This window comes from Exserohilum turcica, assembly GCF_000359705.1.
Source record: "Exserohilum turcica Et28A unplaced genomic scaffold SETTUscaffold_9, whole genome shotgun sequence".
Taxonomy (NCBI): Eukaryota; Fungi; Ascomycota; class Dothideomycetes; order Pleosporales; family Pleosporaceae; genus Exserohilum; species Exserohilum turcicum.
The window spans coordinates 1,957,890-1,983,413 of NW_007360310.1; the positions used below are offsets into that span (position 1 = coordinate 1,957,890).

General features: G+C 54.4%; 10 protein-coding genes across 10 annotated transcripts; 7 read left to right on the forward strand and 3 right to left on the reverse strand.

Moving 5' to 3' along the window:
* Nucleotides 1-761: 761 nt before the first annotated feature.
* Nucleotides 762-3,039, forward strand: SETTUDRAFT_24691 (uncharacterized protein; the record flags this gene model as incomplete). Its single annotated transcript, XM_008033034.1, has 3 exons — nucleotides 762-869; nucleotides 1,112-2,451; nucleotides 2,544-3,039. 3 exons carry the CDS (start codon nucleotides 762-764, stop codon nucleotides 3,037-3,039), a joined length of 1,944 nt encoding a protein of 647 aa, XP_008031225.1.
* Nucleotides 3,040-8,689: 5,650 nt separating this feature from the next.
* On the reverse strand, nucleotides 8,690-9,693 carry SETTUDRAFT_166534 (uncharacterized protein). Its single transcript, XM_008033495.1, has 4 exons — nucleotides 9,438-9,693; nucleotides 9,120-9,389; nucleotides 9,001-9,071; nucleotides 8,690-8,953 (listed from the first exon to the last, which is right to left on the reverse strand). Exons 1-4 carry the CDS (start codon nucleotides 9,540-9,542, stop codon nucleotides 8,839-8,841), a joined length of 561 nt encoding a protein of 186 aa, XP_008031686.1. The 5' UTR covers nucleotides 9,543-9,693; the 3' UTR covers nucleotides 8,690-8,838.
* Nucleotides 9,694-10,107: 414 nt separating this feature from the next.
* SETTUDRAFT_144468 (uncharacterized protein) lies at nucleotides 10,108-11,221 on the forward strand (the record flags this gene model as incomplete). The annotated part of the gene is made up of 4 exons (XM_008033496.1): nucleotides 10,108-10,140; nucleotides 10,196-10,793; nucleotides 10,855-11,116; nucleotides 11,173-11,221. The coding sequence occupies 4 exons, from the start codon at nucleotides 10,108-10,110 to the stop codon at nucleotides 11,219-11,221; spliced, it is 942 nt and encodes a 313-aa protein (XP_008031687.1).
* A 30-nt stretch (nucleotides 11,222-11,251) lies between these two features.
* SETTUDRAFT_166535 (uncharacterized protein) lies at nucleotides 11,252-12,214 on the reverse strand. Its single transcript, XM_008033497.1, has 3 exons — nucleotides 12,136-12,214; nucleotides 11,879-12,077; nucleotides 11,252-11,808 (listed from the first exon to the last, which is right to left on the reverse strand). Exons 1-3 carry the CDS (start codon nucleotides 12,146-12,148, stop codon nucleotides 11,358-11,360), a joined length of 663 nt encoding a protein of 220 aa, XP_008031688.1. The 5' UTR covers nucleotides 12,149-12,214; the 3' UTR covers nucleotides 11,252-11,357.
* A 177-nt stretch (nucleotides 12,215-12,391) lies between these two features.
* On the forward strand, nucleotides 12,392-13,209 carry SETTUDRAFT_166536 (uncharacterized protein). Its single transcript, XM_008033498.1, has 5 exons — nucleotides 12,392-12,462; nucleotides 12,513-12,551; nucleotides 12,608-12,898; nucleotides 12,945-12,991; nucleotides 13,047-13,209. The coding sequence occupies exons 1-5, from the start codon at nucleotides 12,451-12,453 to the stop codon at nucleotides 13,186-13,188; spliced, it is 531 nt and encodes a 176-aa protein (XP_008031689.1). The 5' UTR covers nucleotides 12,392-12,450; the 3' UTR covers nucleotides 13,189-13,209.
* A 240-nt stretch (nucleotides 13,210-13,449) lies between these two features.
* Nucleotides 13,450-15,752, forward strand: SETTUDRAFT_158123 (uncharacterized protein; the record flags this gene model as incomplete). Its single annotated transcript, XM_008033499.1, has 2 exons — nucleotides 13,450-13,549; nucleotides 13,612-15,752. 2 exons carry the CDS (start codon nucleotides 13,450-13,452, stop codon nucleotides 15,750-15,752), a joined length of 2,241 nt encoding a protein of 746 aa, XP_008031690.1.
* Nucleotides 15,753-15,786: 34 nt separating this feature from the next.
* SETTUDRAFT_166537 (uncharacterized protein) lies at nucleotides 15,787-17,015 on the reverse strand (the record flags this gene model as incomplete). The annotated part of the gene is made up of 2 exons (XM_008033500.1): nucleotides 15,787-16,614; nucleotides 16,665-17,015. The coding sequence occupies 2 exons, from the start codon at nucleotides 17,010-17,012 to the stop codon at nucleotides 15,889-15,891; spliced, it is 1,074 nt and encodes a 357-aa protein (XP_008031691.1). The 3' UTR covers nucleotides 15,787-15,888.
* A 794-nt stretch (nucleotides 17,016-17,809) lies between these two features.
* Nucleotides 17,810-20,248, forward strand: SETTUDRAFT_144481 (uncharacterized protein; the record flags this gene model as incomplete). Its single annotated transcript, XM_008033501.1, has 3 exons — nucleotides 17,810-19,259; nucleotides 19,326-19,664; nucleotides 19,713-20,248. The coding sequence occupies 3 exons, from the start codon at nucleotides 17,810-17,812 to the stop codon at nucleotides 20,246-20,248; spliced, it is 2,325 nt and encodes a 774-aa protein (XP_008031692.1).
* Nucleotides 20,249-21,566: 1,318 nt separating this feature from the next.
* Nucleotides 21,567-21,992, forward strand: SETTUDRAFT_36070 (uncharacterized protein; the record flags this gene model as incomplete). The annotated part of the gene is made up of 1 exon (XM_008033088.1): nucleotides 21,567-21,992. The coding sequence occupies one exon, from the start codon at nucleotides 21,567-21,569 to the stop codon at nucleotides 21,990-21,992; it is 426 nt and encodes a 141-aa protein (XP_008031279.1).
* Nucleotides 21,993-22,488: 496 nt separating this feature from the next.
* SETTUDRAFT_158126 (uncharacterized protein) lies at nucleotides 22,489-23,343 on the forward strand (the record flags this gene model as incomplete). The annotated part of the gene is made up of 1 exon (XM_008033502.1): nucleotides 22,489-23,343. The coding sequence occupies one exon, from the start codon at nucleotides 22,489-22,491 to the stop codon at nucleotides 23,341-23,343; it is 855 nt and encodes a 284-aa protein (XP_008031693.1).
* Between the last annotated feature and the right edge of the window lie 2,181 nt (nucleotides 23,344-25,524).

Sequence of the window (25,524 nt, forward strand, 5' to 3'; positions counted from 1 at the left end):
CGCCCGTGCCTCTCTCTCTCTCTCCCTCCCCTCCCCCCCCCAAAAAAGCCTCGACGCCCAATGTGCTAGACGCCCTCGCCCCAAGCCCTTCTTCCCCCTCTTCTCCACCCGCCTCCGGCCCACGCTAAAGAAAAAAGGGACCCTACCGCATGGCCGCTGGGCCTCGTCCGCTGCCGTGTACCATGAGCACTGCACTCGCCAGGGCCTTTTGAGCAGTGCTTTGCTTGCAACGGGATCCCCCCCATCCCCCATATGACCAATCGCCCGCACCCAAAAGAAGCAACTACTGTGTGGCGGTGCGGCCCCAAAGTGTTTGTTCAGCTCCTACCCTACAGCAACGAGGGTCTCAGCCCTACGAACAGCCTCAATCGCTAGTCAACGGGTACGAAGAAACCGCCCCCGCTTCCTCCAGCGCCCACCAGCCTCGCCGACCAGACGCCCAACAAGACGTAACTGCTACGCCCCCCTCGCCAGGTAAGCCGCACTCGTTTACTCATCCGCCTTCACCTTCAGCTGCTCCCGCACCCACCTGCTGCACGCTTCCCTGCCCGTTTCGGCCATGCCGTCTGCGGTCCCGGGCTAACTCTTCTGCGTCTAGGCCCGTGCCCACCTACATTGTCCAGCAGCCACTACTTCCACGCGTCGGCCTTGTCGCGCTCGCCACTGTCGCGCTGCAAGTCGATTGCCTGCCTACGCCTCACTCACTCCCGCCGAGTCGCCGACGACTCCCTACATCGCCGTCACCGCCGCTTGCACAAAACATGTCCTCGACTCCGAGCATTCGTGTGTATGATTCCCACCGCTATCCGCTGCCGCTCCACAATCGCCCCTCGATACCAAGCCCAGCTGTAGCAATGGCTATACCGAGAGTACGTAAGCTCGTGTTTCCACCTGCACAACGCTTGCAATCCGTCTGGACGGCGTTGCTGAATTCGTGTGCTTGAAATAGCTTCCGAAAGACTGCCAACGTCCCTCCAGGCTCCGCTCATTACTCTCCTCGCTTTTTTTTTTGATCCCTTTGTTTTATTTTTTTTCAATACTTGCTTTCCTTCCTTCTCTCCCCATCACTCCATCTCTCGCTGTGCCAACACTGTACTGATTGTATTGCGAGTTTTTGCAGGCACGCGACGAAGTCCCGCCACCTTTGCCTCCTCCACGTCACATCCAAGACCTTAGAACTGGCCAAGACCCTGGTTGGCAATGGGGTAACACAAATAGTCCAAGGGACACCGGCTTTGGCGGAAATCGGCTCGCGACAGTTAAACCTGGCTCGAGCTTATACGGTGGAGCCGCCAGCAACTACCCGCGCGAACCCTCGGGCGACTACATACTTTCTCGCAATCGCGAACCCTCCATCACCAGGTCCCTCGAAGACATGAGCTCCGAACACAGTGGTCACAGCGACGAGGAACGCAACTGCAAAACCCGCCCCTCGCTTGCAAGCCACCGTTTTACTAGCGAGAGGCAGCTGGGGCAAAAGGCCCTCCAAAACTCATCGCAAGCCTACGACAAACAATTGCTCTCCAAGATTGGAGGGCCAAGTACTCCCACAAGAACTACTGCGCCTCCCCTCTCGTCCAGCAATCCCCAAGACCCCACTGTCGACGCCCACGCCGCCATACACAAGCACAACGCCCAATTAAAGCCCCTGACAGTACCTGCCATCTCACCAGGCTACAGCGGCTTTCGCAGTCCCATCTTCGACTCAGCAGAGCCTCCCAGGGCCCGCTACGGCAGCATCTCGACCCCGGGGCCCCTGGACGAGACGTGCTCAACCCACCGTGGCAGCTACGATCATAGCGTCTTCTCCGATCCCGAGTTCAGCATGGAGGAAAATGGCATGCGCGACTTGAACATCAACGAACGCAGCCCGGCCGAGTCGGAAGAGTACCAGTTAGGCTCAAGGGGTGGCCTGAAACGGCGCGCCTCGTCGCCGCCCTCGGAAGCTGCGCGAGAGGACCGTCCCACTACCAGTGGACAAAACGACCTCTATCACCGCCGGTCGGCGCAAATGCTTGTCAACCGAAACTGTACTGCTTCGCGCTTCCAGTCAAACCCAAGCTCGCTATCTTCCGCTGGATCGGCCAGCCAACGTAGCGGCTCGATTGGGTCGTCGTTTGGCTTTTCTACGGCTCCAAGTAGCATAACGAGTTATGGCGGAGATCAGCGCCTGTCGCCCAATGCGTTGTCACCCTTGGGGGAGACGGAGTTAGGCCCCGTGTCGCCTTATGCAGCTAACAGGTCGTTGGATCCCAGCCCCCGCGGGTCCCTGTCGCGGCCGCCGCATCAACGAGGCTTCTCGGAGACCGAGCATCCACAGATCCGCAAGATGTCTACAGAAAGCATGTTACACTCGCGCCAAAATTCAATAGCAAACCGTCTACCCGGCGCCTACATTTGCGAATGCTGCCCCAAGAAGCCCAAAAAGTTTGATAGTGAAGAGGAGCTGCGGTAAGTGACATGGGTCTGCGTTTTTACCCACCGCTACTTGGCCCCCCCCCCGTCCCACGTTGCGAGTGACCATGCGCTGACCCCAGCAACAGATTGCACGAGCTAGAGAAGCAGTACATCTGCCAGTATTGCCCTAATCGCTTCAAAAACAAGAATGAAGCCGAGCGCCACCAAAACTCCCTTCACCTCCGCCGGCATTCTTGGTCATGCGCAACGCTCGCTGGCGTTCATGCAGCCTTCCACCCCTCACCCACCCGTCCAGCGGCTGCAGATGTCTGCGGTTACTGCGGCGAAGAATTCCCCAACCCTGCAGATTGGGAAGCTCGATCAGAACACTTGAACCACGTGCACAAATTTGGTGAATGCAACCAAGCTAAGAAGTTCTTCCGCGCAGACCATTTCCGACAGCACCTGAAGCACAGCCATGCAGGCACCAGCGGTAAATGGACCAACATGCTGGAGAATGCGTGCATGAGAGATGAGCCCCCGCCGCAGGAGCGCGTTGGCTCGATAAGCTCCATATCCGGCGCCTCCTCAAACCTAGCACCCAAGCCGGGTATGATTAGCGAAGCACACGACGAATCTTGATTCCCTCGCCCTCGTTTCCCAAAAAAGACATGTACTCGCTGGGACAGACTTGCAGCACAGCCGTTTTTTTCTCTTCACCAAGGATTCTCTCTATACGTGCAGCGCAAACCTCCCAGGCTGATCTAACCACATTTCACTCGACGAAACGCAGCCTTCGACGTCATCATTTAGTTCCCTTCAACAGTAGCCGTATTTTCAGATCAGCTCTTTTTTGGCCCCGTATATCAGCAGCATTCACACAGACATAGTCCTGTTTTAGCGAAAAGTTTTTTCCCGGCCACAGATTGCCTTGCATTTACCACTCATTCCAGGCCAAGCCTGGGCGCTTTGGCATAACGACACTGATGACGGCATTTGCTTATACATACTTGCCGGCGTCAGAGGATTCTTTGATGCTGGTCCAACGACAAATTCGATGCATTTTCAAGGGTGTTTCTTGACCGAGCGGGCGTCGATGGGACTATCATGTCCAGGATCATTTTCATAGACATTTTGCGCGACTTTCGTTCATTTTGACTGTCGACCTATCATACAACCAACAATGCTGTCATGAATCCAAAACAATCGTCAAGAAAAGCTTTTCTCTATGGCGACCTGGCCAGATAGATGCAATATGGCCGTTGCATGCTTGGCACTTCCCAATGGCTTGTTGCTCCCCTCTGCCTGGGATACCCCGTCGGCGCCCGGTGCATGGGAATACGCAGCCAGATGGATACGTCATGTGAACCTTAAGTTGACACCCATGTGCTGCACTGTCTCAGTGGCACTCGCTTTTTTTTCAGTCTCAGCCGTTGATCAGCCTTCAGCCTCACGCCCTACACGTACATAGGTGCAGATGCAAGCGTCAGCCTCAGTGATGTTGTCAGCGGATCCCTGACCCGAGGCTAGACGGGCCATGGCCATGGCTAACCGACCCCCGTTGGACCCGGTGCCTACGCAATCCACCCTGAGCAGGCTCGCTGCTAATGGCGGCTTTTGGTCATTTCCTTGACTTGCTGGGCTCTCGGTACGTACGGATTTGGAACGGCCAGCAGCCAGGGTGCAGGGTGGGCTTGGCCAAAACGAGTCAAAGTCGTGCATGTCGTCAGCACACAGGGCTGGCTGCGAAACACGATCATATACTAGACTTATGCATAACGCTGAAGATTCCCGCCTTCTCTTGCGATTGGGTACCTGTCTCCTGTCTCGTAAGCGCGGACAGTCGGGGCAGCGTTTCATGTGGTATTGGCAATAGGCGCTGCGCCGTGGGTAATTCCGCCAAAAAGAAGCTATACAGGCCGCGATACCCTCATTAGCGGAACGAGCCACGGCGGTATTTTGATTTGTTCATTCATTTATTTATTTTACTGCTGATGTCTCGGGTTCTTGGGGATTTCGGAACTGAGGATGAGCCGAAGATCAAAGCCAGGGTTAGGGGTCGTCGGGTATAATGACTAGCGGATATGCGAACATGATTTATTGTTTTAGCTAAGACTTAGTAAGAGTAAGAGAGTAAGAGTAAGAGAGTAAGAGAGTAAGAGTAAGAGAGAGAAAGAGAAAGAGAAAGAGAAAGAGAAAGAGAGAAAGAGAGCCGTACTAGAGGGCAAGGGGAACATGAAACGGTAAATGAGGAAAGAAAAAAAGGGGAAAAGAAACGATCAAAAGTAAGTTTTTGTTTTGTAGATTAGGTTTTTCCCATGCGCCAGGTACAAAGGAGCCAAGGCTGGCAGAGGTATTGATTCTAACTGGACACTAGACTTGAGTGTGCATAAGTTGATTGCTTGGTTCCCCTCGGCTGGCGCATAACAATAAGACATCAAGTATACCTCTCTGCAAGAAGTCTATAATGGACCATGTGTTTCGCTGGGATTTGTAGACTCTAAAGCAAGGGGGTAATACTTTTGACCCAGCATCACCAGTATCACCGGCACGCGAGTAAGAAACCAAGACTCAGCATTCCTTTCCGGTCTACCATCCCATGACTTTCATGACGTGTTTTGCTCTCATCACAGACACAGACTCAGTCACAGACAAAGACAAGACTCACTCTCACACACAAAAAGCCCAACTCCCCTACCCATGTACATACATGTACTCTGTTATCCTAGAGTCACACACACACACACACACACGTGACTCGTCCATATCACACGCATAGCGCTTACTTTCGCATGGCCTACTTCCCCGCCGGCAGATTAATATTTTCTGTGTGCGCGCCTACGTAAAAAAACCGCACCGAGCCAGCAACCCTTCTCTTAACTCACTCACTCTCTGACTCTCTTTCCACGCACTTGTCATTGATTAACTCCGGACTAGCGTGGTTCTCGTTTCCTCCCGCTGTATGCGCCTATATATGTATGCCTCTGTGTGTGTGTGTGTGTGTGCATGTACTATGTGCGCGCGCGCGCGTGTGTGTGTGTAGATGACTACGTACATACAAGTTGGTGTGTGCGTTTGGGCAAGGGAGGAAGGGTGTGTGGGCGCTGCTGTCAGAGAGACAGAGAGGGAAAAGAGTGAGCACTAACGGCGTGTGGAGTAATCGCCGACCCTTTTGGAGGCGGCGCGGCTTTTCAGCCTTGGGCCACTGGGTGGGTGATGCGTTGGGAGAAGACTAGGATCGGGATGAGGTGGAGTGTTGGAAGCGTCGGGATGGGGTGGAGAGCGGCGTCGGCGTCGGCGGCCGTTGGTCGTCGGTTGACATGATGCTGATGGTGATGATAGTCGATAGAGTGTAATATTGAGCTTGGCCTCAATGGACTCTTGGGAGTTCATTTGTTGTTTCAGGTTGCGGGTGAGATGGAAGACAGGGAAGCACCTCGATCAACTTCGGTGGTTTTCTCTTCTCCTCCTTCCCCCTTTGTTCTCATTCTCTCTCTCTCTCTCTTTTACGCATCACGTCAGTTACATAGATTGCAGTACTATCCGTGTTTAGGCGTTTTTCGCCCCTACGGGCTATTGATCAACCGAACTAAACTTGTGTATTTCTTGTGCTCACTCAGGGTCTCTTGACACACATACCCTGAAAATCTGACAAGAGACCGATGTCGCACGTTATCCCTCTTTGAGCCTGTTTCCCGCCCCCTTCTTTTGCCAAGTCAAGGAATAAACGCGGGTGCGTGAACGAGTAAGTGGGAGACGAGAGACGATTCATGTGGAGTGTGTTGCAAACGGTAGGCTTTGGGCCGGCGCAGTCACTTGGGATTTGAGTTTACGCCATCTTTAGCGCAATCAATGTACAGTAGATAAAAGCACTCGGAAACCGGATAGGAGGCAACCGGATAGGAGGCAACCGGATAAGAGACGGCCTATTAGTATCGCCATGTAGAGAAATATGTCGAGTTGGTGTATTGACAATCAGGACGGTCCAGTTCGCATATTATGCTAAAGTTAAATGTTGCAAAACGGGGGTATGCTCCCGAACCGTTCGAGGTATAAACCTTATCGTCGCAAAAAACCCAATCTCAACAACCGTCGTATTAAAGGTTTCTGACTTCTGTTGAGCAAGCTTCCTAACCCTCGACTTCAGCCATCAAGGCACTTAAGGTTCAGTGTTGTAGTACAAGATGCCGTGCCTTGCGGTTTGCAGCTGCTCGGGCTCGGAATCCTTCAGATGCGAGATCCGTGTCTGACAGGGAAATGTGCCCTGAGGGGTTTTTCTTCCCTTTTTTTTTCTTCCCCTCTCCAAAACTAAAACCGAAACTGCTCAGCGCTGATTTGGTTTATGCAGGGCGTGACTACGTAGTCACGGGCATAGTCTCTTCGGATTGCGTCAATCTGCGGTGCAGCCGGCCAATCGAGGGGGATCATGGAAATCACCTACTTATGTATCATGACTCAGAGTCCGGGAATATCCAATCAGGGGGAATGTCATTATTCCCTGAGAAGAAGGTGCTAATAACAGTGACAATCCGGTGACATCTCGTTCGTCCAAATGCCATGCTCACCGCGTTTGCTGACTGCTGACTTGGTCGCAGAAGCGGCCACCTTCCTTGGACGCCTAAGCGGGATGCAGAGTGGAGATCCGGCCACTCCGACGACATTCGAGCTGCATGTTGTTGCAGATGCCCTATGGTAGGGCTAAGTGTCACGAACTGCCGACCGGTTTCTTGCTTGGCGTTACGGTTAGGCTAGACTTCTTCAAGCGTCAAGTGTATCCTTCCACATTATACGGGCGAGCGTCATGCGCCTCACCCAAGAATTTCTCCTTCGTTCGAATGTTAGGGCATGGGAGTACGTGTATAGTGGGCCAAATAACTGCGCGTCTTGCTAGAAAGCGCGCAAAACCACGCTGATCCGCTAGACAACCTAGAAAAGCCCCTGACCACAGCTTCGGTCCGCCGGGGCGAAGCTGGCTTTCTGGTGTCGTTTTGAATCCTCAGTATGTTTCCATAATGGTCAGCAATATGAGCATCGGGTTCACCATATGGCAGTGCTGTTTCCGGCAAGTCCACGCATGTGATGCTGCGTCAGCCGCGCTCGAACGAAGACTTGAGAAGACTGAAACATGGCTTACCTGCAGGAGAATGTAACGGGTCTAAACAGACGATCATGCACATCATGTGTCGGCTGATTTTTCCGTTCGAATCGTGCGCATTGTAGGAATAGTATCACTATACACGCGAAGACATGGGTAGTACCCGCGCTTCCGGTAAGTTTCAACGTGAGATGGCACGTTGCGCGTCTAAACGTCCTCTCAATCAGGCCACTCTGTATGCTTTAAATAGTATCAAACTGTGTCTTTGTAGTCTTCCCATGACCTGGGGTAACTACCGTTTCACTTCTGTGAAGATAACACACTGCTGATATACCGTTAGCTATCGATGATGTTGAAATCAAAGTCCTCAAAATAGATGTTTTCTTCACTATCAACCATGAGATAAGATGCGTTTACTTACAAACAAGGAGATTGGATGACGAGTGACTGCGGTATTCCTATATGCATTTAGTGTATCATCGTCCTAGTCCTGCGGCTAGTAGCTTCTTCAGCCGAAGCAGATACATCCCTTAACCGTACCTCGAGCCAGGCTCCTGCATCCTGCCTTGAATACTGTAGCAAGCAATGGATCTTCCTCCCAAGCTCACGATTGGATGTTTCATATTCGGGTTATGGCTGGCGCAAGCGACTCGGACCCATGGCTGATGCATCAAACGCATGGATTTGGACGTTGATTGAGCACAAGATCGGCGATTTTGGGTATCACTGTTATGACTGCAACAGTCTCCACAACGGGATAATATCGGATCAATCTGCCATTCTACCGCGTGATGCAGTGCAGCTGTGTACACCTAAGGGGGTGCTTGCTACAGCCAACCTGTTATCGTTAGCTTGATGAGTGGTGGAACCGGAGCAATATCACTAGGAAGTTTTCCATGGGAACTTGTCCACCCACATGCCCAGCTGTTATCAGGATGCCCTTTGGATAGAACCTAATACACACATGTAACGCAAAGTATCCGTCATTATCGAGAGCACTCTCGGGTGCGAATCCTGATCTTCTCCAAACTGTTAGGTGTACAACACATTCCGTTAGCGGCCATTCAAGCATCATGAATCCAGGCGAATGACACTCTACGGTGTATACAGGCGGATAGATGACACGTATGACATTCAGTAAGCATGGAATTGTATCCAGTTGCTAATTGCTGACCGCATTGCAAAGGATCAGTGGCTGGCGGCAGTAAGCTCCGTCGTCCTTCGCCAAGAGAGCCCCTCCCTCCACTTCTTACTCATGTAAAAGGAGAGGATTATCAGAAGGAAGAGAGACAGTTGGTAGCTGGTGTGTGGCCGTAGTGTTCGATGCAGCCGGCTATGACGCACGGCTAAGGATTGCCACTCGGTACGGATGGGAAATTTGACGCATCGTTTAGCCGCTCTCGGTTTCTCTTAGCCATCTCGGCATTGCGTAATCTGTCTAGTCTCATTTGATAAAAGCTCCTATACACCGTCAGTATAGCGGGGCGAATGTTGTGGCGCATGCGCACTTGTTGAGCTGGAATATACGAGGACCCAGCTCGCTTTGAACTTGCTCTTTGGTCTTGGAGAGCTCTTTGATCTGAAAAAATATTAGCAATCGATACATGGGTCAATGTGTCGTGCGAACCTTGTCATCTTTGGCCTTTTCGTCCTGCTTGTCTTCCTCCTCTTCCTTGGACTTTGCTTCTTTCTCTTTCTCCTTATCCTTCTCTTTGTCTTTACCCTTTCTCTTGTCCCGTTTGATTTGCTGCTTTTGTTCGTACTCTTTCTTGACTGCTTCAATCTCGCGATCCAGTTCTTCCTGCTTCTTTTGATCTGCGACTCTCTTTGCCTCCTCGGCCTCTGGCTGGCAGAACCCTCGGTCGGTCAGATGTCCAGCACAGATGTAGAAAAAGTCCTAAACTGCATGAGTGATGTGATTTTAGCTTCTTGGATCCCAACGCACCTTGTTGTTAGGCGTGATGAGGACGCTTGTGGATGGCTTATAGCATATCCAGCAGGCCTTGGCAGCATTGTCCGCGACGCGGCGGAGATGCCACACGTTCTCCATGGACTTGGAGGATTAGTAAGATTCGCACTGCACGTTGGCTATGTCCCTAGATTGTACAAAGTACCGGTTGAAGTGACTGGAACGTGCAAGGACGGATGTCGACTCCCACGGTGCAGGCTGAGTCTTGGTATCTTCCAATACTCTAGTAATACGTTGTTCTAAAGCTCAAGCACTGATAGAAGTGATGCTTTGCTACAACTATTGTATGTGTGTAGAGATGCCTGGTGATGGTAGTGCCGGTGCGACCACGACACTGAGTGATGCAAGTGTTGGAACTAGGCCCAAACTGGCTTAGTCATGAACACTGGAACAGTTGTGACCATTTCTCGTTCTTCTTCATCAGCTTTCAACCCATGTTTTCGAGGACTATCCGAGCGCTTGGCCCACAGAAACCACTGAAGAGTTCAGTTCAGCTGATTCAAAAACGTGCACTACATAATCGCACCGAAATTTTGAGAAATTTCTCAGGTGTGTCACATCCTAGGCTGCTACATCGAGTGTTCTCATCTAACACTCATCAGAACAACCATTGTTCAGTCACGGAACACATCAGGGATATAGCACCATGGCTGCTTCTTCTCAGTTAAAGTATATCGATGTCGGTCCGCATCTCGTTATCTGTGACCCTTCAAATTCCTGACCACCAATTGTAGATTGGTATCAATTTTACTGATCCCATCTACCGGGGTGAATACCACGGTACCCAACGTCACGAAAATGATTTTGAAGATGTAATTCAGCGAGCCGTCGATGCTGGCTGCAAGAAGTTCATGGTCACTGGCTCAGACCTCGAGGAGTCCAAGCACGCCATCGAGATAGCAAAAGCGCATCCAGGGCTATGCTATGCCACTGTAGGCGTACACCCTTGCTCGGCAAAACACTTCGACAAGCACCCCGGTGGCCCCTCCGAGCTTCTTTCTGCCCTTAAAGCCTTGGCCATTGAAGCCAAGGAAGCAGGCCATGCGGTTGCGTTTGGAGAAATAGGACTCGACTATGACCGTCTCTTTCTGACGCCAAAGGAGCCGCAGCTCAAGTACTTTGAAGCGCAGCTGGAAATCGCTATTGAAGTGCAGTTGCCACTCTTCCTCCATTCGCGTGCTGCGAGCGAGGACTTTGAGAGGCTCCTGACTGCCAAGCTTGATCAGCTACCGAAAAGAGGTCTTGTGCATAGCTTCACTGGAACAGTAGAAGAAATGCAGCGGCTTGTGGAGCTAGGCTTCGACATTGGTGTTAATGGATGTAGCATGAAGAGTGCGTATTCTGATGGCCTACTTGATACACTATATCATGGGTAACTAATGCTGCTATTCAGCGGACGAAAATATCTCAGTTGTCAAACAAATTCCACTGGAGCGTCTGCAGATTGAAACAGACGGCCCATGGTGCGAGATGCGACCCAGCCATGCATCGGCTAAGTTCCTCACAGACGCACCCCCTTTGCCAAAGGCAGTCAAGAAGGAGAAGTGGGCCAAAGGCATGATGGTCAAGGGGCGAAATGAGCCAGCTACAATTCCACATGTCGCATACGCCATTGCAAAGATCAAAGAGATCGATGTGGAGGAGGTTTGTGATGCGTAAGTCGTCAACATAATGTTTGTATGCGTATGATGAGTGGCTAACAATCACGCAGTGCCTGGAGAAATTCGATCAAGATGTTTGGATTGGGCGAGACGGCGTAACACTAGACAATCTTGTAGACGGATTCGCGCGTGATAGACTATGCAAATAGAATATAGATTTGTACAGGGAGGGCTATATGCCCTCAAACTTGCAGATATAACGACCGCCAAATGACCACACCAAACTAAGACTGCTCTACTTCCTGTACCACATCCTGGTGATCTTGGTATGCCTCATCTTCTTCTGCAGTTGGAAAACACCGTACATGAGCGCCTCGGCGGTTGGCGGACAGCCTGGTACATAGATATCTACAGGTACAATCCTGTCACATCCTCTTGTGACCGAGTAGCTGTAGTGGTAGTATCCTCCTCCGTTTGCGCAACTACCCATAGAAATAACCCATCGAGGGTCAGGCATCTGGTCGTAGACCTGTCGGAGCGCGGGGGCCATCTTGTTTGTGAGGGTTCCAGCTACAATCATGACGTCGGACTGCCGAGGTGAGGCACGGAAAATGATACCGATACGATCCTGGTCGTACCGCGGAGTAGACAAGTGCATCATCTCGATGGCGCAGCATGCGAGACCGAACGTCATGGGCCAGAGCGAGCTCTGGCGGCCCCAGTTGACTATTTGGTCGAGGGTAGTCCTGTTGCGGCATATTAGTTTATGTCGTTTGCTGTGCCCATTCGACGGGGATCCAGGGAATAACCACATACAACGCATATTGCAGAGCACCCTTCTTGCCCTCCTGGCTCGGCAAGGGCACCTCTAGTCGTGCCGACTTCATCGGAGGGGGTGTGCCGGGGTTGCCCGGGATAGTGGCGGGCGTCTTCATGGTCGCTCTATCGGCGGAGCTGGAGGAGAGGAAGGCCGCGCTTCCGGCGCGGAAGGGCATCAAGGCCGTCGCGGGTCTGGCTATCCGTTGTGTCAGTTTGACGGCCACTGCGAGTTTTTCGGGCAGGCGGCGGCAAACCTCGCAGAGCCATTGAGGCCGCAGACCTTGTCGTCGAAAGCATGGTTGCGATGGAGGGCAAGGAAAGGCGTGGGCGAAGGAGTGGAGAGGCGAGATGTGGGGTGGCGGTCGAGGGAGTCGCGAAGTTGATCGATGAGGTAGGTGCATCAAAATGCTTGGCAGACATCGATTAGCCGTCCATTTTGGCGCCATCTGATAGGCCAGGGATCGATCACTCCTTCGCCAACACCCTTTCGGACTACTTCGGCCAGACTACTCCGCATCCACGCCCAGGGTGCTCGAACACGGCTGTCATCTGTTGATACTGCATACAAAATGTCAGGCCGGGTAGGAGATTGCTGCGTTGAAGGCTTGGAGCGTGTGTTGACCCTCTGCAGGTTCCATCGATCGCTTGCATTGGCGTCATCGGCAAGCACGTTAGTACTTCTTCATTGCAGATGAAGCCATTTGCTGATACTGAACATTGGCAAAGAACAACCCGCTGCATATATCTCTGTTTCCGCCTGAGGAGCGCGCGCCACTAGAGTTCCAATTTCTTCTGTCGTCATGCTTGGACATCTTCGAGACTCGTCTGCCGCATAAGACGGCAGACCAGGATTTTGGACTGCTGCAAGCTGTTGATGAGAGGCTGGCCATGTACGGCTGGCTCACCAACACTGGCGTCAAGTTCATCATAGTAGTGGACATGGAAGGAAAGCCAGCTAATCCTCTTGATCATAAACCAGCAGCCGCCGTTGGGCTGCGAGATGCGGACATGAAGCCTGTAAGCTCGGTACCCTATTAGTCCTAATTCTTCTAATCTTGTGCAGGCGTTCAGAGCATTGCAAACAGCGTACATTAAGCTGCTCAGAAATCCGTAAGCAAAGACTCAACCCAAACCGTGTCTTCTGACCGCTTATGGCCACACCTAGATTCTATGACCCAGATGAGCACTCCCCAGTCACGGTCAACTCTGAGCACAGGATTGGCTCGACTCAGATCACAAGCCGCAAGTTCATTCAAGAGGTCAAGAAGATTGCTGATGCATGGTCTCCCGGGGTTACAAACATTTGAACTACGTTTATTAGGCATCCACGATACCACAATTGATTTCAAGCGTTCAGAATCAAACAGCTCTCATGGCATGCCCATCTTTGAATAGTAGTTTTGTCTCACGTCCCAGGCATGATGTTGCAACCGCTCCACGTTTCGGCACTTCCCTAAACCGCTAGCGCCGATTGCAGTCTAGTCCAATGTGAGGGCAGATCACCTCGGGCATGATTGACTTGAGGACGATGCACACAAGCTACGACTTCCTCAAACCAATGACTACCAATGTCGTCGACCGGTGTTGCGATCACCAATCCTTTGGTGCTCTATCGCAGTCTCGTCGCTACCCAGAAGATCCGACCTGATCCCGCTCAGCATCGTCTCGGTATGACGTCTACCATTTTGACATGGCTCAGCACGTGTACACGAACTGACTGTGACCATCAGCGTTGCACCTGCAGAAACTCTACGACCGACTGATAGATTACGAACCAACAGTAGAATACTCGAACCGACTGCAGCAACTTACCCGGGCTGTCGCTTCGGATCAAAATGCTGCGACAGGGGCCCCGGAAGACGGGCGTACAAATCGCTTTGGCCGGAGGGGCGTATGGACGTCGCTACTTGCCGAAAAAGAGAAAAGAGAATCGGTAGCTCTAACCCGTGTTCTGACGAGCCATGATGAAGCCATGCAGTTGCAGAGCCCCAAAGGCCTCATGCTCCACGGCGAGGTCGGCACCGGAAAATCCATGCTCATCGACTTGTTCCAAGAGTGTTTGCCCAACCGGAAGAAGCGGCGCTGGCACTTCAATACCTTTATGCTCGACACCATTTCTCGGCTTGAGCAGCTTCGGAGGTCCAGGTCGCTAGTTGCAAGTCCAGGAGCACCCAACGAAGAATACTCACTACTGCTTGTAGCACGTGATCTCATTGAGCATTCGCCGATCCTCTTCCTAGATGAGTTCCAGCTGCCTGACCGCGCAGCGAGCAAGATTCTCTCGAACCTCATGACGTCTTTCTTCCAGCTCGGTGGTGTCCTCATTGCAACAAGTAACCGTATGCCAGAAGAGCTTGCCAAGGCAGCCGGTATGGAGTTTTCACGACCGGTCCACCGTTTCAGTCGTCTGGGTTGGAGCATGAGTAAAAGCTCCTATACGAGGAGGGATGATGGGGCGGGGCAACTGGGCGAATTTTCAGCGTTCCTCGAGGTCTTGAGGGCAAGGTGTGAGGTTTGGGAAATGGAAGGGAAGAAGGATTATCGAAAGCTGGAGCAGGAGGAAGGGCAAGAAACAGAAACAGCCGGGAGACGAGACAGCGTGCAGGTTCCGGCGTCTGGGAGCCTCGATGCAATGAATTCAGCTTCGACTGCTGCCAGCGCAACAAGTACGACAGACACTGTTGCATCCACCGAGACACCAGGCACACCAGCATCTTTACTAAAGCACTATCTCATCCAGCCCACGACCGCGGAAACCATGACAGAATTCGGCGAAGCGTTCAATTCTCTCGTCGAGCATGCAACAGGCCGGGAATACCCCATTCCCTGGGAACCCGCGACGCTCTCCGTGTACAACCGGCCTCTGCACGTGCCGGCGCAATACAACGGCGTCGCCTTCTTTACCTTTGGGGAGCTATGCGGTGCGGTGCTCGGACCAGCAGACTACATTACACTCGCATCCACATATCACACGTTCATCGTCACTGACGTGCCCATCATGGGTCTGCTGATGAAAAGCGAAGCCAGACGCCTCATCACGCTCCTCGATGCCATGTACGAAGCCAGATGCAGACTGATGATGACAGCAGCCGCCAGTCCAGACGCCATATTTTTCCCATCGCAGCCACCGTCGTTGCGTTCAAACACTGCCGAGGAAACACTAGATTCTGACGCCGTGTACCCAGAAACCTATTCTGAAATCTATCAAGACCTCAACTCGCCTTTCCGCCCCAACATCTCGTCGTACGCAGGATCCACCAACGCACTGGCTGAAGACGCGCTCGAAGACGATCCTCCCAATCGGCTGCGTCGCCCGGGCTCTTCATACACGGATGAGCGCCGCCTGGGACCCGGGTCGCCGGACTTTGCCAACATTGGGGGGCTCACGGGCGAAGACGAGAAGTTTGCTGTTAAGCGGGCTGAAAGCCGCATCTGGGAAATGTGCTCGCGGAAGTGGTGGGAGCGCGCTGGTTCGAGCGATGCGGCGGCTATGGCTGGGCCGGAAACATGGTGGCGCCCTCTTCCGCTTTCAAACCGCCATTGGGAACGCGCGTCCAAGGATAGCTCTTCTAGTTCTAGTTTGTCGACGCTGCCGCCGTTGCCACCGAATATCAAGATTCTGTCTGAGACGGAGCGGGAGAAGGACCGGCAAAGGGAACTAGAGGACATGTTCAAGCATGGGGCGAGCCCGTTCCGGACGCATCCTGATGCGCCGCCAAAGTTTAGCTGGACACATGCTTGGGGGATGATGACGTGGGGGAAGAAGGCGGGGGCCTGGGGCAAGGGCGTGGAAGGGTTGGACGAGAGACCCAAGGAGAAAGGGGATGAAGACGAAGGTGTAGACAAGGAGGGGAAGAAGAGCAAGGACTGAAAGTAACATGGTATTCAGGTAGAGATAGAGGACTGCGTAGATGTAACTTTTGAGATTCGTCAATTCATAACTTTTTCGTTTTTGGCCACGCCCCGCGGTATTTTGGTGCTTCCGATTACTCAAACCAAGGATCTAGTCATTGGATCTTTCCCTTGTTCACAACAAAGGCCTCGAGCGCACTGATGGCACTCCACAGCCTGTTTTCCGCCTCTTTGAAGACGACGCTCCTCGGTCCGTAAAACACTTCGTCAGCAACCTCCTCGGGATGGCGGGGCAAGCAGTGCATGAAGCTCCAGTTTTCCTTTGCGCCGCCCCGTTTGGCCAAGTCTGATGTGATCTGGAAGCCCTCGAAAGCCTTGAGACGTTTGGCGGTTTCTTCTTCCTGGCCCATGGATACCCATGTGTCTGTGACGAGAATGTCTGCGTCCTTGATGGCCTCCTCGGGTGTGTTGGTCTCGAAGAGCTTTCCTGCTCGAGGAGATGTCTGGGCAGCGTGGGAGATGACGTCGCGCATGGACTGGGGGATCTCGTAGCCTTTTGGCGTTGCGACAGCCATGTCGATGCCTAGCTTTGTGGCGCCAATTGACAGGTCAAACAAGACGTTGTTCGCATCGCCTATCCAAGCAATCTTGAGTCCTTCGAGACCAAGCGAAGTGGCCGAGGTGGAGGGGTAGATTTCGGAAATGGTGAGCATATCGGCGATGATTTGCAGAGGGTGGTACAGGTCACAGAGAGCATTGATGACGGGCACGCTCGAGTGCTTTGCGAGGTCGGCGACATGGGCATGGCGGCCTACACGGGCAACGATGGCGGCCGTCATGCTGGAGAGGACAAGCGAGGTGTCGTACAGGGACTCGTTAACCTGCATCTTCACGTCAGCCGGCACAGCAAATACGGAGAGGTCGGCCATACACCCAGCTGGATGTCGTCTTTTCCAAGAAACATGGGAGAGCCGCCAAAGGCGGCGATGGCGCCTTCAGTCGATATCCTGGTGCGCGTGCTGCGCTTGCTGAAGGTCATGGCAACCGTCTTGCCCGCCAGCGCGCCGCGCATCGACTGGGGGACCTCTCCTGTCTGCTTGATGGCCGTCTTGTGCTTGTGTGCATTGTGGACGAGGGTAGTGAGCTCGGCCGGGGTCAGGTCTGCTATGGAGAGCAGATGTCGGGGCGCAAAGGGCGAAGTGGGCGGCGTAGCTGGCGAGGTCGAGTAGCAGCGGCGCAAGCCCCGCAGAGCGGCGGGCGAGGGGCGGAAGGCGGGCATTGCGGTGCAATTGGAATGAGGGCGGCGGTGCGGAGGCGGGCTGTGAATTTATAGCGATAGCGGCACAAGCAGCGGCGTGGGAGTCACAGGCGGGCGCGGTGACTGTGGGCGCAAATCTTTGGTGACGGCGCTAGTAAGACGCCTGTGCCTGTCGTGTGCACGCGCACGCGTACATAACATAACGGCAGCGGCAGCGCAGCGTTCCTGGGGTCGTCGTGGCGAGCCCGCACTAGCGGCCGCGGCAGGCCTGGCCCCGTCCAGCAAGCCAGTCGAGTGGCTGAGTGCATGACGAGACGATGAACATGACCCGCGTCGTGTCCCTGGCCTCCTCCTCCTCCTCTTCTTCTTCATCTTCTTGTACACTCCTCCTGCTTCCACCACCAGCCCGCCTGCCCGCCTGACCACGCCCCCCCTCCCCTCCGCACGCCATGGCGCTCGCCTGGACCCCCCTCCGCCTGAAAATGGACAACCCCGACGAGACGTGGGGCGACAACGACAACACACGCACCCCCAGCCTGCGGCCCGCCTCGCACAAGTCTGCCCGCTCGTCGCGCTCAACCCGCTCGCAGCAGTCCAGCAGGACCACCGAAGAGACGCCGCTGCTGTCCGAGCAGCATGTCGACGACGATTGCGACAGAGACGACGATGACGAAGACGACGAGCCAACGCCGGCGACGAGGTCGCTGCGGCGTTCGCTGAGTGGCTCGTCCGACAAGGCCGCCAAGGGCTCGCTGTGGAAGAAGCGCTGGCCGAGCATACTGGCCCTCATCACGCTGTGTCTGGTCGTCATCCTCATCATGCTCGGCTTCCTGGCCAAGGAGAGCATCGAGGAGTACTCGATGCAGGCAGCCGACTTCAGGCCCACCAAGCTCTCCATGGACGGCTTGACCCGTCACGGCGCCAAAGTCCGCGTGCAGGGCGACTTTACCATGGACGCCTCCAAGGTCAAGAAGCAGAGCGTGCGCAACCTGGGACGCTTGGGCACCTGGATTGCCCGCGAGGCCGAGACGGGCCCCTTTGATGCCGACGTCTACCTGCCCGAGTACGGCAACGTCTTGGTCGGCACCGCCAAGATACCAGGACTGAGGGTGAACATCCGCAACGGGCACACGACCCATGTGGTCTTTGATGCAACCGTGCAGCCAGGCTCGCCCGACGGTATCCGCAACGTTGCCAACGACTGGATCGATGGCCGCCTGGGGCAGATACGGCTCAAGGGAAAGGCCTGGGTGCCGCTCAGGTCGGGCGTGCTCAACATTGGCAGGCAGCTTGTTGAGCAGTCGGTCGTCTTTCAGAGCGGCGACATCCCGGCCCTCCCTCACTACAACATCACAAAGCTCAACCTTGGCGAGGCCCAGCATGGCCGAAAGGGTCTTGCTGCAAACGCAACCATAGTTGTGAAGAATGACTTCCCCGTCGAGATCACGCTCCCGCCCGTGGCCGTCGATGTGGGCATCGAGGGCTGTTCGGCGGACAAGCATCTCATGGTTGGAACGGCTCAGACGGGCGAGCTCCACGTCAGGCCCAACTCGAATGTCCAAGTCGACGTCGGTGCCAATGTCGAGAAGCTCTCTGAACCTTTGACACAAGTGTGTCCCAACACGGCCAAGTCGCCGCTCGATGCCTTCCTGGGCGATTACATGAAGGGCGAGGATGCGACCATTTACATCAACTGCTGCAAGTTCCCCGACCCAGCCACACCGGACTGGGCTCGTGAGCTGCTGAAAGACATTACGGTCCCTGTGCCATTTGCTGGCAAATCCATGGGCAACCTCATCAAAAACTTTTCTCTGGCAGACATGCACTTTAGCCTGCCCGACCCCTTTGCGGAGCCTGGAACGCCCGAGGCTGCACCCAAGGTGTCCGGTATTGTCAACGTTGACATTGGACTCCCCAACGAGATGAACTTTCCGATTGACGTGACCCAAGTCAAGGCTGACGCAGACATTTTCTATCGCAACAAGCTGCTCGGAAAGATGAACCTGGAGAAGTGGCAAAAGGCCAACTCTACGCACGTCGAGGGTCACGGCTCCGAAGGCCCCTCGCTCCTGGTGCAGTCTACCATCAAGGAGGCGCCCATCAAGATTGTCGACGATGACTTGTTTAGCCAAGTCGTGCAGACGCTCCTCTTTGGCGGAAAATCGGTCCTGATGGATCTCAAGGCAGCAGTCAGCGTTGGTGTGGACACGCCCATGGGCAAGCTCGCTGTGCGAGGCATTCCGGCGCAGGGCGTCGTACCAGTCAAACGTTCGTAGCCAGTTCGTAATCCACGTTTTGCCTCTGTTCTGCAGCATGCTAACTTTGGGTGTCCAGCAATTGGCGGTGGCAAGCCTGGAGAGGGCCTAGGCAAGAAGAGCGCGCTTAACGTTACAGTTGGCAACATGGCAATCATTGACACGTCACCAACCTCTCTTACCATTACAGCCCTGGTCAACTTCACCAATCCTACCAAATACTCGGCTACGGTTCCGTACTTCAACATCAACGTGCTCGCCAATGGTTCGCACATTGGCAGTGCAACGGTCAAGGATATGGAGGTGGTCCCTGGCAACAATACAAACCACTTGGTGTCGCTCCACTGGGACCCTTATGAGTACGGCGGCCACAAAGGAAAAGAGGTTGGCGCCGAGCTACTCTCGCAATACATCTCAGGTACGTGTGCAGAGCCAGCACAGCGCCCGCAAGGAGCTAACCCCAGAGCAGGCTTCAACACGACCATCACGGTCCAAGCACATGAGCAGTCGGTCCCAGCTGCACCCTACATTGGCCGTCTGCTCTCGCGGTTCCCTATTGAGCGCCCCATGCCACACTTGTCGACGCCCAAGAAGCCATCTGATGGCGATGGCGACGAAGACCCAGAAGACGACGGAAAATCGCACTTTATCCGTGGGACAACGATGCATCTCCTCAGCAGCACGGCCGTCTTTACCCTTGCGTCACCATTCCGGTCGACGACGTTGTACATCACGGACATGAATGCAACAGCCTACCATGACGGACACCCTGCTGGTAAGATTCTATATGACCTTCCGTTTGCTGTGCCTCCTGGCTTGTCCGAATCGCCGCACCTGCCGGTGGACTGGTCGTTTGGCAGTCTCGGCTACGACGCGATCAAGAAGGCGCTTGGCGGACAGCTTAAGCTGAGTGCGTTTGCGTATGTGGGCGTCAGGATTGGTGAGTGGAGAGAGAATGTGTGGTTCAAGGGTGGTAAGATTGGCGCCAGTGTCCGACTTTGATTTTCCCGTGGCATTGGCAGGGGAAAAGGCGCTGTAGACGCGTTGTTCTCTCTTTTTCTTTTCTTTTTGTGTATGACTTGAACAAGAAAACTATAGGCATAGATGCATCCTGTGCATTATGGAGAGGGTTGGGAACGGTTGGGGCAGGCGGATGGACGGGTATCGGCGTTGACGGGTATTCAGATTGGCCACAGATGTTTTCGGATTACGGAGTATGGCATTTATTCGCAAGCAGATATCACTCTCTTGGTATGCAGATGAAGGGGCGGTGGGCTCGGCCTAGACAGGGCTCGGTGCATGCTCTGGGTGGGCAAACATAGTACAATGACAAATGCCTCTGGTGGGGCGTTTCTTACTGCAGTGTTTTGACACACGACGAGGTTTACAGCAGGACACTAGCTGCAGCTGTCCAAGTGGCTATTTTGCCTTTCTTTTGCCGATGTTCTGCATTCTCGTGCATGCGACTAGCAGCCGTGGAGGGCTGCTTACGTACACTCACGGCAGACGCAGACGTGCCTGCCAAGTCTGGGGAAGGGAGGGGGGTTGCCGAAGACGAGCCAGAGCTGAAAAAAAAGCAGCGTGGCCGCTTCCCCGACGCCGTCGAGTCTGGTACCAGAACCTGGAGCCGCGGAAGCTAAGACGAAGCGACTACCAGGCTGCCTTCACACATGTGAGATGTGTGGCGATGTACGTATACTACTATGAACGTGCTGACTTCAAAGGGCCGACCGGCGGGCATGTCGCACGACGTACGTAAGTATACTATGGCTGGAGAAGAGGTGCGGTGATATGACGTGACGCCGGGGCTTGGCACGAGGATATAAAGGCTGTGGGTGCAGACGACAGCACGGCGAGAGCTGCTTTGCGCTGCCTACCCCTCCCCGCTGGCGGATGGGTGGAACTGTGGTCGAGGGCGGGTCGAGGGCGGGTCGAGGGCGAGGGCGAGGGCGAGATGGCGTCGAGGGCAACCGTCGAAAGCTGGGGGCGGCATCTCCGCGGGCGGGCGAGGAGGCAGGATGCCGGTGGCTTTGCTGGCTCGGGGCAGGCTTTGCTGGCTCGCGGGTCGTCTTGTCTTGTCTTGTCTTGTCTTGTCTTGTCTTGATTGCGGCGCTGAGGAGTAGGCCCGAGGCATGGCCGGCGACTTTGCGGCGGGGCGCGCGGCGGAAGACAGCGGACAGGCGTGTGTGTAGTGTAGATGAGGCGGCGCGCCGGACGGGCACGGAAGCTGCTGGAAGACGGGCGCGGCATCGGCGACACTCTCTGCGCGTGCGCTCGCTCGCGGGCGTCGTCGTGTCGCTGTGCTGGCTGCGTGTTGCACATGGCACATGCACCTCACACAAGGCCCCGGCAATTGTACCCGATCCTGTCGGCCGCCGGCGCGGCGGCGGCGCGCGCTGATTGGGCCGGGCGACGCATCCCGGCCCGCGCTAGCCCACCAAGCGAGGCGCGCGGGCCCTCGCGGGCACTTTGGCATGCTGCCCGCCATGGACGTTTGCCCACAACCGCACTCGGCCAACATGGACAAAAATCCTCTCCCTCTGCACCACATGGGAAAATGCCAGAACGCGCCCAAGCGATCACCGTCACCGTCGCTGCCGCCGCCGCTGGGCCTCCCCCCGCCCGCCTGCTCCCCGGCGCAGATCCCATCATGTTGCTGCTCGCCCCCCCCCCGCGGCGCAATGCACACAAGCCTTATTTTCAGCCTGCCCTGACGGGCGTGCAGACGGCTCCTGTACACACCTAGGGTAGCGTGGCTGCATAAACGTCCCACACACCAAGCTGGCCCGCCATGAGACACGCCCTTACGGCGTGCTGCCCGCGGCCTCAAATGCTGAAACCAACTCGCTGCCTGGTGCTGGTGCCGGTGCTGGTGCTGGTGCTGGTACGCGTGCGCTGCACTGCCCGTCGCCTCGGGAACATTCCAGACAGCAGGCACTCGGCCAAGCTTACGTCGTGGTGATGTATTCATCTCTGGAGCACTGGGACTGGGAAAGGCCGGTGTGTGCGCGGCCCCTGACAATGGTTCGATGCACACGGCGGTGTTTTGGCGATGGCAGCTCTAATTCTCGATCCCAACGTGTTGGCATGTGCCCTCACAGGACAGGGCTGGACGGCAGGGTGTGCGGGGAATATTCTAGTATTAAACGAGGATACATTGTCGACGCCGCCCTCCGCTGCTCTCCGTCCAGACGACTCAAATACCAGACTCTCGGCTGGCTCCCAGGACCCCGACCTTTGCAATGGACGTACCCAATCTGCCCGCCTATCCTCCTCCGCGCGCCAGCTCCACCTACTCGCCGCCGGACAGCGACACGTTCCCCTCGGCCGACGAGCTCGACGCTTCCTGCTACAGAGATTCGTATTCCTCGCTGTCCGACTATGTCCCCAATGGCTTCGACGCAAACACCGCCGGCCCATGCTTCAGCCGGCCTGGCAAACCCGTGGATACCGTTGCTGGCTGGAGCGCCCCGGTGCCCAATGGCTTCGTCAGCCCCCAGTCCGTAGTCGGCACAGCCGCACCTGGAGCCCCCAATCACCACTTCACCATGTGGCAGACGGGCGTCCCTACGCCCTTGAGCACCTCGGGAGACTTCCAGCACGGCTACATTCCCCCAGACTACAGTGCCGGCTTTCACTCGGTTCCCTCCCCGCTTCCCACGCCCAGCCATGGCAGTCCCACCTCTCCCTCGCCCGTGACGGCGAGCCTGCCCGACGATGCCACTCTGAAGCCTGCTCCACGCAAGCGAGGCCGACCCCGCCTGCACCGCCCCGCCTCGGATGGTTCTGCTGCCAGTCCAGTCAAGGCTGCACGCACACAGTGCATGCCCCATACCGAAGTCGAGCGCAAGTACAGAGAGAAGCTCAACGCCGAACTTGAGCGACTACGCAAGGCCGTGCCCATGCTACCCCAAAGCGATTCCTCAGAGTCGGGCGGAGTCAAGCCCAGCAAAAGCATGGTCCTGGCCGTAGCAATCGATTACATAAAAGAGCTCGAAAGACAGCGAGATCTGGCCGTCGAAGAGGTCGAGAGGCTGGGCGGCAAGGTCAAGTTCGGAAGACCAGGGACGTGGAGAAAAGACGTCGAGGATGCCTAAACTACCGGAACCCATGGCGCACGACCATGAGTCGGCGGGAAATCCCAGGCTAGCCAAGTACGGATCGCATTTTGTATGGCCCGGAAGAAGAACCCATCGGCCTTTTTTTTTCTTAGTAACGGCCTGGCGGTTTTCGTGCCTTCGGTATATACCCCGCCCGACAGGACTCTTGCCACTCCCCCTCTCCTTCCTGGAAGCGCCAATGGTAGTAGCATACGTCCTCATTGCTTTTCTCTTCATGAGGCTATGCTGCTTACACTTCCCCGTCTTTCCTATCTTCCCCACGTACACACAGGGAAGACGAAGCCCTTTTTTTTTCTTTTACAAAACTTGTCATTTGTTTCAAGAACACGGATACCCAATATTATTTTCACTTCATAGGAGAGTTACACACACTCAAAGGCCCGTTTATAGTCGCTGACAATGGCACTTTGAGACACTCTCAAAGAAACACTTATCTACGTACACGCTTTTGTATTTGACATGACTCTGTTTCTCTTTTTGTTTCTGTTGTTCTTGATCTTTGAAACGAATGACTGGGCGTTTGATGGAAGAGGCATTCTGGGTTCCCATCTGCATCCTGGGTGTTGAGGGGCGAGGAAAAACACCACGCACAACACGGCAATCCTATCGTTAAGATTTTCATCCCTCCTCTTCCTCTTCCGACGAGACATCCACCTACTCTATCTTCCGACGAGACGAATCACGAACCCTACCGCGCTTCCTACAAGGTCATGCCGGTAAACGCATATATCCCCTCCCGAGAAACGCCGTAGACGCTGTAGCCATCAGGCACTGGGCTGGGCTGGGCTGCCTCCCAGGTATCTCTATACACGATATACATACAAAACGACTTGCTTGTTCGGCGTCTTTGCTAGACCATCACAGCCACCCCCACCATCCGATTTCCTTCCTCCTAGTCCTTCCTTCCTCCATCTTTCCTTTGTAAACGCTTCGCTACAAGGTTGTATTAGTACGGCATACTATCTTTTAATTACATAGGTTTATACTTGGATATGGAAAAGGGTCGCAAAAGAAGGGGTTGGGACAAGAATTGGACAAGAAAAAAGGAATAAGCACATGGTCTTTTTTCCTACTCTATCATGTCTGCAGTTAGTCCTGTATCTCTGTGGTATAGCAGATGCATGGGTGGATGGATGCATTGAGTGATTTTTTCTTCTTCTTTCAATGCATATAGGCACATGTCGTTAACTTGTCAGACCGTACCGGTGACGGACATGACTTGTTGTTGCTCTCTCCTATTCACAATGTGCCATTGCATGGTACCGTTGTGATCATTGGAGAGAGCGAGATAGGACATGTATTGCAATACAAAGTATACATATCTTATTCCCAAGCTGTCGTTTTCTCATATCTTTACTCGGCCCATTTACTGCTATCTTCACAGAGTAAGCAAGCGACATGGCATTTTCTTTCTATCTATCTATAAATGTATATTCTAGCATAGCTTTTCCACTCCATCTATTGAAAACTTGAATGTGTAACTGAGAAATCTCACATCATTACCATGGCTGTTTTCATTTCCAACTCCCCTCCCCTATTCACGTATCCATCCATGATATTATCACTATCCTAATTTTCAGCAACCCCATGTTACCGCACAGAAAAAGCAAAAGAAAACTTAAACACAAAGCCTTTTCTCCACTACCCCTATGCACCTACACATGCAGCCGTGTATTCACCACCTCGCTCGCTTAGCCATGCCGTACCAAAGAACCCATCACCACCTGATGTCAAAATAAAGATAAGTCTGCAGCGCGGGCAGCGGGTAAGTATTATGCCAAGGACGCACTGTGTGGACCCCCCCTAACCTAGAAATCACGCACATCACACACACACTACATATGTGCATACATACACATATGCTCTGACCCGCGCCACCCACTCCCTCGCTCTCTCCTCTTCCCCACCCCGAAAACCACTGCACAGCTAATCACAGCGCGGCATTTTGCGTTCTAGACCATGCGAGATAAAACCTGGGCTGTGGCTGGGGGGGGGTTTCCGCTGCCGCTTCTGGGGGAGGGGCGTTTAGCCGTTTCAAGGGTTCCGCGGAGGTAGGGGCATAGGCAAGCATACACATACTTACACATGGGCACGGGTATATATCGGCAGGGGCGCGCTGGCGCTGGTGTGTGGCTTCCGCGGAGCGAGAAAAGAGAG